General features: G+C 36.3%; 1 protein-coding gene across 3 annotated transcripts in view; it reads left to right on the forward strand.

Annotated features, from left to right (window-relative positions):
- STXBP5L (syntaxin binding protein 5L) overlaps nucleotides 1-13369 on the forward strand; it is a 181411-nt gene that overhangs the window by 12738 nt on the left and 155304 nt on the right. For all 3 annotated transcript variants that reach the window (XM_041463822.1, XM_041463824.1, XM_041463823.1), the window contains exon 2: nucleotides 4364-4461. In XM_041463822.1, coding sequence (XP_041319756.1) covers nucleotides 4364-4461 — 98 coding nt within the window. The remainder of the gene's footprint in view (nucleotides 1-4363; nucleotides 4462-13369) is intronic.

Here is a 13369-nt window from a genome sequence, read left to right on the forward strand (position 1 = left end):
GTTTCTAGCTTTACACCAAGGAAAAAAAACTATCTGTGGGTATCTTTAGGTAAGGAAAAAAAAAAAAGTAGTTTTTTAGAATATTCTTTGAATATGCTCAGAAGCCCTGGTTCGTATTAGAGGCTGAGAGCTAGATGTAATCAATAGCTTGGGTTTGAAAATTGCAGCTTAGCTGTGATTTTTACAAAAAGCATTACTTCAAGAAATGAAAATTTAACTAATAAAAAATTTATCTCTCCTGTGTTGTTTACTTTGGTTGGAAGCCTGCTGATACCTTGTCCTCTTTCCATTTTTCATGAGAAAGGATCAGTCTTTCCAATCAGAGATTACAGACACAGGGATCCATAAATGAGGGATGTCATGGTCTTGCAGTGATGTAATACATGGCAGCTCATTTGTATAAGCACTCATTTTTATCACTACAGTCTTGGAGCACCACAATACTAAAAATAGTATTGAAGTGGTGGAAATGCTGTAATCATTGACATTTTTTAATTTCCGACATAGCTGAGCAAGAGGCTGGAGAGGTTTCAGTCAACACTTCATCCTCTATTCTGTAATCCAATCAATTATTCTTCAATGACATTTTTTGCACGTGGTGTGTTGGTGACAATGTGGAAGTAGACTGAGCCACAGGTTTAGACTACGTAGTTAAATTTTAGCAAATGTACATATTCTCAAAAATTATTTACCTAAGTAAATCATTTTTGTTGTCAGATGTTAAATGAAACAGGGTATCTATAAAATATTAATAGAAAAGTTACAAATTTTAACTTTATGCAAACCTTCAGAAACACTTTTGCCTATAAACTCTATTAGTTGATAGAGTTTAAAATTTTATCTAGTTCTGTGTTTTCTGCAGCGATTTAGAGAATGTTATAATTACTTTTATTAAAAAGGTGTCTTTGAAATCTGATATAAACTGCTACAGAAGAAACATTAAGAAAACTTACAGTGAAGGATTGCATTATGCACCCTGTGAACAATTATACTGGATATTGCATATTAGTACCAGTGCATTTTTTTTTTTTTCAGCTAATGAAATATATCATGGTATCTTAGACTGAAAAATACCATTATGTTCTGTACAGGATATTAAAATGTTCATTGGTAGATTACTAGCAAGCCCAAATAATCAATTTCCTATATTAATTTAGGTAAATTGTTTGTGTAAAGATTACTTTAATGATATATATATCCAATTCACCGCTTAAAATGATTTAAAAGAGAATTTAAGAGAAAATAACTATGCTGAACACAGATTTATGATGAAATTGTATCTGCATTTGTAATTGTTCTGTTTCAAGTAAATTGTTTTGCATATTGCGCAGAAACTGTGTGTCCTAGGGAGCACAGACTGCCTCCAGAGACAGCGTGCCCAAAAAGGAAACATAAAAGGAAGCTGGATAAAGTGGAGAAAAGCAGTCCTGGCTCCATCTGCTGTCTGGTTTTTCTCTCTCCCTTTTATTTTATTGGCAGTTTCTTTCCTGGGGTATTTGGGGTAGTTAGGCCCCCCTATATTTCTTTGCACACAGATTGATTTTTAACTATACTTCTGCTTTTGCCTGCTGTTGACCCCAACTACTTCATTTTGCATTCCTGAGCACCATTGATAGTTTTGTTCTCTGTTGTTCCTACTGGACATAACTCAGATAAAACAGGAATTTTTTTTTTTTTTTTTGTCACCCTAAGATCAAGTTAATTTTGTGGCCTTCTCTTCTTTTTCATATGTGTTGGTAAATCCTGTAAGGAAGCCCAGCCACAGTTCTAGAAGTGTTACTCATCCTTACACTCAGGCTCACTCGGGCTGTATCAAAGCACAACTGACAGGTCTACTCCAAGTGCTGGCTTTTCATGTCAATCTTTCTCACAGCCTTTGAAAAAGAAAGGACCAAAAAAGCTTTTGTTGGACCAAAGCTGAGGACCTGAGAGTTTGGAGTGTTAAAGATTTTCCATATTCTTTTGTAATAGGTTTAATCTTCAGAATAATTTCTGAGGCTGCACTAATTTGGGCCAAACCCTCAGTTATAGAGACATCTTTTTCTGCCCTAACATCTTTTTTCAGATAAGGAAGAACATGTATAACTTGATTTTCCTTCCAAAATGGTTTTGTTCTTTTGGGATCCCAATAAATATAAATATTTTATTTGAAAGGTGTAATTTACTTGGATGTTCAGTAGATTTCAACAAATTTTTAGAAGTATTTTACAAATGGCAGAATTTTGCAGTCACAAAAGCCTCCTAATTGGAATTAGTCTAAATACTCACATTTGGAAAATGGCTGCAAAATGGAAAGAGCACTTTTGAGTCAATCCTAGAGTTCAAAAATTGTACTGAGCTATGATCCTGAAAAGATGTACATCACTGTTCTTTTAAAACAGAGTTCTATCTCAAATACAGGACCCAATTAAAATTTCCAAATGGGAAGTCTAACTCTAGATTGCAGAAATACTGAAAATACAATGCAGATCCTAAATATGTAGGCAAGGATGCAAATAGCTCTTTAAAAATATTTATCTTTGTATTCTTAGATCTTAAAAATAGCACTGAAAACTCCAGTCATAGCTAAACATCAGAGAAGCTTACTGTGACTGGAACTGATAGGAATTCAAACTTTATTATAGAGAGTCTTTCTAAAATAAATAATTAAAAAAGGATAATTGGTGAAAATAAAGTTTTTTTCAGATAAGGAAGAACATTTGTTCATCCGAATACAAAAATTTCAAATATAATAGCAGATTAGTAATGCTACATGTTCATCACACTACAAAATACTACAATCCATGATTCCTTCTATTTTTGTGACATGAGAGGTAAAACCACTTCTAGGGTGTGTAAGTCTGGTCCCAGCTTAGATAGCAGAATAAAAAAACTTTATATTTGAGTAATTCTGATACTTTAGAAAGTTAAAAAACTCCAAAACACAAAACAAACCAAACCAGATACAGAACTGGGGTCTTTGATAAATGCCTACATTAACATTAAAAGTGAGTTACTTTTCTACAGCTTACTGAAGTAGCATATGCTTCTGGGGGTTTTTTTCAGCCTAGAAACTAATAATTAGACATTCTTTAAACAACTTCCCTTATCAGCAGTAATTAATATACAAGACAAGTAAGATCTCTTTTAAGGAAGTGGTTATTTGCTGAAAAACATACATTTGGTTGTTCCCAAACTGCTTGTGACTATCAGTTCAAGTGTTTCCAGCTGTAATGGAGGAGTTGGAGTGATACAGCTGTGGAATCATCAGCTGCCTTTTACTCAACAGGTCTGCAATTAAGGAGTCCCTTTTGTTGACGTTGTTCCATAGGGACTGCTGAATGCTTCAGCAGACATAGTTCTTGAGCTAGATAATTTCAGGGAAGAGGAAAACAGCTTAAAAAGTTCAAATTCATTCAGTTCAAAGTACTTCCTCTCCAATCCCAACCACTTACTAAAAAAAGAGTCAGTCCTAGACTTCAAGGTTTTATTTTGTTAAATAATATAAACCGTTATTATTATTATACTAAAAAATAGCATTTTGTGTCCATTTTTAGGAAAGCAGGCCCACACAAAAAAATTTATTACAGTTCATTTTTATGTGTATTTTTTATGTGTCTTGGGGTTTTTAATGTGTCTTGTTATTTTCACTTTTGTTCTTATGTTAGTGTTCTCCCTCATCTGATTCTTCCTCATAAGATTGGGCAAGTCATGTTGGTCATAACCTCGCGGTTAAGGTAACTTAAAATACTGAGACAGTCTTCAAGGATGTGTTGTATCATGCTCAGTTTATTTATTCCCCAAAGTATTTCTGCAAAAATTAGAATTAAAAGCATAGTATTGTAAATAAAGATTAAGAAAGGGTGAGTGGTTCAGCTGCTCATTTTGAGAACATCTTCTCTGGCGTCTTTGTTTTTTAAATTGATATTAAGGGTTTTTTCCTCATAGACTCGATTCAGTTTATTGGTTTATTGGGTCTTTTCCCCTGGACATATTCCATTTCTTTCTGCTGGAGCTGTTCTGTTGAGGCTGAATGTTTTGAAAGCATATTATGTGTCTTTTTTTTTCAGTTTACAGTTCAGCTGCCCTGCATATTAAGGTTATCTTTCAGCATACCACTTCAGCAATATATACCAGTTGTATAATAACATATACTTTGCAGTATACTTTCTTGCAATAAAACCATTTAAAATATTACTGAGTGAAAAGCATAACTAGAAATTCATATGAACAAGTTTCACCTCTGTACTCGAAATACTGTATCTTTTTAAATACTTCTCCTGAAATGTATTGAAAATGCTACAACATACAGAAAAACATAAGCATGAAGCATTGATGCTGTTCTCTTGCAGTTCAGTCACTTTTCTCCTTTGCTCTGTTTCAGACGGTTCGTCATGGTTTTCCTTACCTACCCACTGCCTTAGCTTTTGACCCAGTTCAGAAAATTCTGGCAATTGGAACAAGAACAGGAGCCATACGAATGTATCCTTTCTCATTCAGAATTTGCACCATTTCTGTGTATTTGTAATACAGGGATGGGAATTACCTTCCTCAAGCACTCAGGTAAGGCTACAGTTTTTATGTTCTGCTTATTTTGCTTTATGAGACAGACTGGAAAAAAATGTGCTGTTGAGGAATCAACCAGGTCCCTAAGGGGTTCAAAGAACAATTTCTGATTGCATTTTTACCATATGGTTTTGGCATATATTGGTTAAGATAAAACAAAATTGATCTTTTTCAGCATGAAAAGTAAAAGTGGACAGCAAAGTGGTAATGAGCAAGTTGTGAATGTTGTGCTAGCAATAAATAAATTCATTGCTGCAATGCAGTTAGCCAATGTTAGATTGCAGTTAGATGGCTGTGTCTGAAATTATTTAGACATTTCCAAGTGAATGGTGGGAAATAAGCTATTTCAGGACAGAATTCATCTCTTCCCAGAGGAGAAGGTGAAGCACTATAAAAGTGCCTATTTCTTTTTGTTAATTATAAAGGTACTTCAGTGCCAGCAATTTATATGTTGTTTTTAATACAGTAGGATTTTGAAGTTAGAAGTCTATACAGAATAAATTTAATTACAAGGTAATTAAAATTTGACGACTTAAATTTAAGAAAAAATTAAGATTATTTAAATGTGATGTATTTCAAAATGTTTCTCTACATAATTTTCTTAGTTTGGCATGGTTCCAATGTTTTCCACTTCAGTGAAAATACATATAAAGCAAGGAAAAAAGGAGAAAGACAAGAAGGTTTAAAAGTTACAGAATACAGAACTACTAAACCAATGTTTTTTGCAAACTTTTTGTAGCCAAATAAATTATGGATTTAAAGTAGGGGACAATGCTGTATGAAACAGCAATATAATATTTTCTGGTTCTTTTGCTATCCCTGTTCCCAAGGTAACTGTAAATGTAATGAACCCAAGGCAGGTTACAAAGTAAAGAAAAATCTCCTTGTGGAAAGCAAGCCTGTGCCTCATGTAAGGATACTAAAACTTTGGTGCTTCCATTTTTGGGTACTCTTGGTCTGAACAGTTGCATTTTCGTAAGCCTCCATTTCTGTCTGATCTAGAATCTCTTGCAAGACTCACCTAAACCTCAAGTTATGTGACAAGCTTTGCTTTGATGGTTCTACTCTTTATTTCTTATCTGTGTGAAGTAGATTGAATATATTATGTTCAAATGCAAAGAAGAAAGTGTCCGTGAATTTGTGTACTTCTGGGAAGTGCAAGTCTAGTAGTCATGGTTTCTTCTTCTTTTTAGAGGTATGCAAGGTTAAAAATCTGGGGCTTTGTCCCTGGAAGCTTCATTGATATCTTCAGAGTGAGGGTATTGGGAATTTCATGGTAGAAGTAGGAAGAAGACCTTGAAGAATATTGACTCCTGAGCCCACCTCTTTCTTTCTATCTCAGCAATTTTCTAGGAGCAGTGCTGTCACTGGCTATCTCAACAAATCCCTCCTTTGAGGAAAATTCAGGTACAGAGCCTGAATTAATACAGGTTTATGTAGAATTAATTTAAACCTGCATGTCTCTTGCCACAGGAATGGAACATGAAGTGGAAAAATAGCTATATCCCTGAGCTTATATAAAATTCTCTATATGCTTTCTATAAAAATAGATTATAAAGAGTTAGCAGAAGGGAAAAGAATGTTTTTCACAGTGTCCTTCCTTTTAACATTTCTTCTCCTGTTTGCTAGCGAACTCCTACCTCATTCATGGAAAAATTTCTGTCAGTTCTAGTATCTTAATCAAGCAAGAGCAGCAGGATTACCAGGGAATTTGAGTTTTTCTTTTTTTTTTTTTTTTTTTTTGGAAGATATGTCATAACATAAATGATTCTCAGCTTAGTCACAGAGAGCCTGGTTTGCTTAATTGAGCCCTGGTTTAATGGAAACTGTGCTTTGAAGACAGAGGGTGCCATAAAAAGAATTATTTATTTATTCATTTTAACCGAGGTTTCTCCACTTGGCTGTAAGTTTTGCAGAACATATTACATAAAATACCTACTTGTGGACTAATAAATTTGCAGTGAAACAGGCCCTAAGACTACCCCCAGAACACCACTCATTTAAGCCAGTGTTGTTGCAGATGTTTGTAGTTGTTGAAATCAGGCAATAAAACTCAAGCTAAGATGTAACAGATTAAGTATTACATCTGAAAGCACAATTCATAATGTGGGGTGGTTTTTTAGCAAACTAAGGAAAATACAGGTTTTAGTGGCTCTAAGTGTAAAAATACTTTTTAACAGAACTGCACAATTTCATTCTGCCATGAGTATGTCACATAAGAAAAAGGGAATTCTTTATATACATACATTGTGTTTGGCTGGTGTTTCTAAACAGTATTGTTGGTGGAGTGAAAGGACTTGGCTGCCATCAGAGAAATTCACCCAATTATTTATTTGTTTGTTTACTGGTGGTGCCAAAGGTACCTGGTTTGTATCAGACTCTTCTTAAGGGAACACAAAAGGATGGGAAGACTGAATTTATGTTTAATACTCATGTAATGATGTAGAACAAGTTTTGCTGTGATTAGTCCAAGTCACATGATGGTATTGTTGCCTCCTTGACTTTCTAAAACGTTCACAAAGTATTGGTATTTCTACTGGTCACAAGTTAACAGGTCTCAAAAGACAAGCTGTTTTTTAAGAAAAGGAAGCATGTCCTTCTGTATTGTGAGTTGTCTAACATCAGGCCTTCAGGTGATCATTTCAAGTGATCCAGCAGCAGTACTGAAGCTGACTATGTTAAATTGTCCTGAAATAGAGCGTATTATTCATAAGCTGCCATTAGAATGCAGAGATAAATGGAAGTTCATTTTGGTCAATTTGGCAGTCAATTTGTTTTCTCCTAGATTTCTTTTCAAGGTGCTTAGATGCAACTGCTCTCTCTAGCTTCTGTAGCACTGGGAATTGTTGTTGCTACACTTTACTGATCCTAGCAGTCTCTGTGGGTTTCCCAAGGAAGTTCAAACAACTGCAGGCGTCACCTACAGTGATGGCTGCTGGGTACTGGATCCTCATAGGAGCAGCCCACGGAATCAGACTGCACTGCAAACCATTGATGGAAGAGTATCCCTACTCAGCACAAGCTAACAAAGTCTGCAAATAAAGGGCCAAAACCCCACTCCTGAAACAGTTGCTCTGGCATCTGATCATTCTTTACCTTTGTACTAAAGATAGCAAATTTCATTTCTCCCTTGAGGTCTCTTCTTCCTGTCGGAAGCCTGTTTCCAGCTCTCATACTTGTGATCATTGTTCACATCATTGCTTGATACCACTCTAAGTGGAATGTCCTTGCTTCAGGAAAACACATTCAATTGAAGCTGGGCTATGAAACTGATTTCCTTTTCTTATTGTCTCCATATCCATCTTCTCTAGTCCCAGTGAAGAACCTTCTGACACAATAAAACGAACTGTGCTGTCTGTGGTTGCTGTCAGAGAAGGTTCTATATCACCATACAAGGAGGTGAGAAATTAAGATACTTGGTCAGACTTAAGTATCTTCTTGATTTCAGAGGAAAAGGAGAAGTCTGGGGTTTTTTCACATTCTCAGTCTGAATAAATAGATTAAAATCAGTATTGTTAACAGTGATTATTCCAATAACAGATCTGAAGGAGTGGCATGCTATGCTCAGATTTCACAATGCATATTTCTATATTGTCATTTATTCTGCTGAATTTGTTGTTAAAACTCAATTTAAGTACTTTCTGGAGTCACTGAGTCCTTTCCTTTGGAGTTCTTTTGTTGCATCAAAGCTGTGCTTAGCCATTACAGCTCTCTATTTCAAACATACAGAATACAACATCTACTGGTTTGGGGTTTTTTTAATCAAACTGCTGACTATTTAGTGGTCAACTGCAGTGAGAAATTCTGAAAGAAACTCTTCTCTAGCTATTACCATCTTTGCTTATCATGCAATGAGAGGAAGTTTGTCTTAAATCCAGTGCAAAGAAAACACTGGGTCCAGAATGGCCTTCACACCACCAAAAAATTCACCATCAAACAGGCTTAAATTAGTAATATGTTTTTGTATGTGTTATAGTGTGGTCTGGTACTGTTATTGATACATATTCTTTAGACTTACAGGCTCCATATTGCCATGGATGCAGGTTGTGGGCCATGCAGATCTTCACTTTCAATCTAGTTGCTTAAGGAAAGCTGTAAGGCATCTGCTGCCCATGGAAGGCTTTTCCAGTAGGAATAGCTCTTTGTTATCCATGTTATCAGAAAATACAGTGGCCATTTTATACCTAGGCAAAAAAACCATTATTCTGAGTCACTAACACGTGCCAGTGGAAGCGTTGCTCTATCCCCACCTTTAGCTTAGCTGCAGAGTTCTGATCCTTCCTTTGCTCCAATTCTGCTGCTTGTCAGCTCTATTACTGTGAGCCATCCAATGCACTAACCTGGCAAAATACCAGTTCTTCTGCTGTGCTACTTTTTTTGCCAGATTAGCAAACTGATTTATGTGGTGCTTACTTCCAGTCCTAGTCAGAAGGCTGCATAAAGTGGAAGGAGTGCAGTTGGGACTGGATAGAGAAGGAAATGGGGGAGTAACAAAATTTTGGCACTAAGTAGCAGGTTATTAAATTGGCTTGTCTTTGTGTATGAAATTGCATCTGATAAATTCAGGTATGGCAGATTGTGGCTGTGTATGAAATTTGCTACAAAATATAGAAATAGTCTTTCAATTTTAAGTGGTATAGAAGATATCATCTCACTTATTTTTAGAAAATCTTCATGTAAAGCCGTTTGGAAATCACAAAAATTCTACAGATTCTGCTCAAGGGAGATTCTGCTTTAGGATCATATTTCAAATAACTTTTTCTGGCCTGTTTTATGTACTTCTTCCAAAGCTTTAATAGGAAGAGTGATTTTTGAATGTCAAATAAGGTACAGCAACACTTATTTTAACTGGTGTGTTTTGTGGAGAAACAAACATGGCTTCAGAAAGGCCAATGGCATCCTGGCCTGTGTCAGCATTAGTGTGGCCAGCAGGACCAGGGCACTGATTGTCCCCTGGTACTCATCCCTGGTGAGGCCAGACCTCACATCCTGTGTCCAATTCTAGGCCCCATTTTAAAAGAAAGATATTGAGGTGCTGGAGTGTGTCCAGAGGGAAACAGAGCTGGGGAAGGGTCTGGAGCACAAGACCTACGAGGAACTGCTGAGAGAGCTGGGGGTGTTTAGCCTTGTGAAAAGGAGGCTGGGGGGGGGGACCTTATCACTCTCTCAAGTACTTGAAAGGACAAAATAAAATGGCCTTAGATTGTGCAGGGGAAGTTTAGATTGGATCTTAGGAAAAATTGCTTGACTGAAAGAGTTGTCAAACCCCAGAACAGGCTGCTCTGGGAAGTGGTGGAGTCACCATCCCTTGGAAGTGTTCAAAAGTCATGCAGAGGTGGCACTGAGGGACATGGTTTAGTGGTGGGCTTTTTAGTGCTGGTCTAGTGGTTAGACTCGGTGGTCTTGGAAGTCTTTTCCAAGCTAAATGATTTTATAAGATCATCTTGTTTCTTTCTGTGAAACAGCCAGTAAACATATCTTCAATTCCAGAGTTACTGTGCCAAGTAAAGGGGAAGGTGAAATCTAAACCCAAGATAGCTCTGTTGAATGTCATGGATCCTCAGCAGCTGATGTACACAGAGACTGTATTCCTGGGAGGTAAAACTGAGGCTGTTTGTGCGCTCTAGAAAAAAGAAAATCTGGCAAAGAAAAATAAATAGTGCTAATTAAATCATTGTTGGCAAGTTCTGAGTAGGCATGGAATTTTACAGTAGCTAAAGGAAATGTGGTAAAGAATGTTTGACATCAGGTTGGATGTACTTTAAAAGAAAAGAGGAGAATATAACTTGGGGTTTTGGTCTGTGAGAATGGTGGCATAAAAGCTAAATATAAATTGTGACAGATTTACTCTCTCTGGAACTGCTGTCTTTTAATCTAAACAAGGTTTCAGTAGTTCTTTATCCTCAAAATAAGCCGACTCTGTTCTCTGCTGTTTACTCTGTGTGATTTATTGGGCAGATGGATTGGGGGTAGCACAGACAAGATCATAAACCCAAAGTTCTGTTGTTTGACTTGGAGGAATCATTGATACATTTCATCTTTTATCTCATTGTACAATGCATTTGAGATTTTTCTAGAGAACTTGAGCTATTCAGAAATCCAAACTTCACTGAGAGTCAGTACACCTAACATAAGTTCTTTTAAAAATTCCCTGGAAATCAATATACAAATGTGTATTTTTGTGTGTACAGATAGCTAAATAGGTTATTACAGAAATAAATTTATTGTCAATCTACAAGAATAAAAATTATTGTAAAAAAATACCAAAATAATCAAATTTACCTGTATTACTAAGTCTGACAGAACCAGAGTCTGGAGAATTTTTTTCTATGCTAAGGCTACTGTGCATCTGGTTATGTGTGCATTCACATATATATATATAAGTGTGTATATATTTATATCTATTAAGTTTCTGCATAGATTCCTAAATTTGAGTCCATTTTTTCCCCAAGCTTCTTTCATGCTTTTAAAGTAAGCAGACTGAATATGTTACAGTTAAATGTACTGGACTTTCCTCACTTTCAGTTGATGTTTATCCAGGAGATAAAAATGGAATCTGACATCTGCAAACAAATCTACTGAGAAAATGCAGATTTTCATATATTTGGAGATGCATGTAAAACTGGCATACAGGTGGATGACTCTGGCAGCATTTTAAGTGGAGCTGATGACTGTATTTATGAACACTGTCCGAAAAAAATGCTCTCTGGATGTCTGTTACAAGGGGTTTTTTGAGTATAATAAAAAAACCCCTCAGCTTACTCTGAGAGTGAAATTATGACTATTGGTGATAGTCAACTATTTCAAATAAGTGATGTGTCTTAATTAGACCTTGTGTCAGCTTTAGAGCTTTCCCTACCTTCTTTGTTCCAAACTTTGTCATCAACAGAAGTGTTGATGTGCACAGGAAATAAAGTACATCAATTTGCCCTCCTTTCCAGTCTGCTAATTATCATTTTTAGACAAATATCCATGACCTAAATTTGGCAGACACCCTTAAACCACAGAAATTTGTAGTCATACTACACACTCAGTTATTTTGACTCTTTTCTTCTTCTGCTTTTATCTGGCAGATACTCTTGATGGTAGAGGGAATTGATATTTCTCCAAATAACTTAGGAAAGCTAATATCTAGTAAAAGACAAACCCAAAGTACATGGACACATACAGTGGGAGCATTTTAATGTTGTGGAAGGAGACCTATTTTTGTCTAGCTACAGGCACTCATTAAATTTAAATCCTTGATGACTTCTTGAAGTTAGGTGCCTTTCTTGCACATATGTTAATGGAGGGAGAGCAGGGATGAAGGGGAACTGTGGAGGATTGAATGCCCATTATGTGGTAGAAAGCCTACAATGACTGAATAATTGTCTCTGCATTGGGAATACCTAAGGAGAAGTTTCTGAAACCAGAGTTCCCCCATGAGGATCTTGCGCAGCAAGGAATATGAATCATGTGATGAGTGGTTCAGTAGGAAGTGGGACAGACACAGTCACAAACTATTTCAGCCTAAACCTCAAGGAAAGGTGTAGGATAAAAGCCCAGTTTTTCCTGAGGTTCAGGAAATGGGGAGATGAACAAAACAGAGACTATGATCTCATTTTGGAGAGGGGGAGGGAAAGTTTTTCTTGAAGTTCTCTTCCCTCACCCATGGTCAGCCCTCTTTCCCTAACTGACCTAGTTTTACTCCAGTTCTTACAGTTCTTAGATTTCTGTTCCTCACCCCTGACCTGTCTTAATGGCATTAAGCAAGCAATATTCTTTCAGTCTCCATCTTGCACCTGACCTGTGCAAAGCCATCTCTGAATTACATCTTTTTCTAAGGAAACTGTTCAAGTCAAGAACCAAGATGTTTCCCAGGTGCTTCAGATGCCACATTCAAAGCCACACTTGAGTACAAAAGGAAGAATTAAAAAAGAGCATCATGGGAGAAGCCAAGTTTGTCCAAAAGAGATTGTGAATCAAGAGCTATCAGAAAATGAATAGCTGAAGTAGCCAAGTCTTAGAGGGCATTAAAGAATGTAAACGTGGCATCAATCTCTTTGTCCAGAGAGAGCACAGGGAGGGGAAGTGACCCAGAAATTTTGTGAGTCTGCTCCTCTTTAATGCTGTTATGGAAATATTCTGTGTTTTGTCAACACTGTTTTAGTCTTGTACTCAAAACACATCACCCTGCAGGCCTCCACGAAGAAAATCGTACCCATTTCAGCCAGACACAGCACACTTCTCAAAGATTCTGCAGTACTGTTTGAACAGTTGTGGTTTTCAGACAATGATGAGTGGAAATCCAGCAATCTTAATATGCTTTAATTGTAGAACTGATAATTTGAGCAGAAAAAGGATAGATCTTCTCTCTAATTACTGACAACAACTATGCTTTCTAGTAATGAGTTTTGGGTTTTTTTTCATTTTATTGAATAAATAGTAGCATATATTTATATGGTATAAAATAGATATACCATGTATCGTATATTTATATGTTGATATTCAACATTAACCCTAAAAAATGCTCACAGATGGCATAAGAAAAAAATATTGGAATATGGCTCTTTAGTACTATAGTTGATTTCTGGTTGGGTTTTTTGTGTGATTGCTCCAACAAAGCCCCAGTCACTGAATACACTACATTTTAAGCAGCTACAAGAAGTGCATTTTAAATGCTGTGACTTTAGAGGAGTTTGACTCTCTGTTTTGTTATTTAGCTGTATTTTCTGCAATGCAGAATTGATAGCTCTGTGACATATTTACATATTTCAGTTGCTTCAGTAAATAAATAAGGATTGACTGAATTATGTGGTCTGATCTGACACACTGATTTCAAAAG

Source organism: Pyrgilauda ruficollis, unplaced genomic scaffold (genome assembly GCF_017590135.1).
Source record: "Pyrgilauda ruficollis isolate IOZ18807 unplaced genomic scaffold, ASM1759013v1 scaffold17, whole genome shotgun sequence".
NCBI lineage: Eukaryota > Metazoa > Chordata > Aves > Passeriformes > Passeridae > Pyrgilauda > Pyrgilauda ruficollis.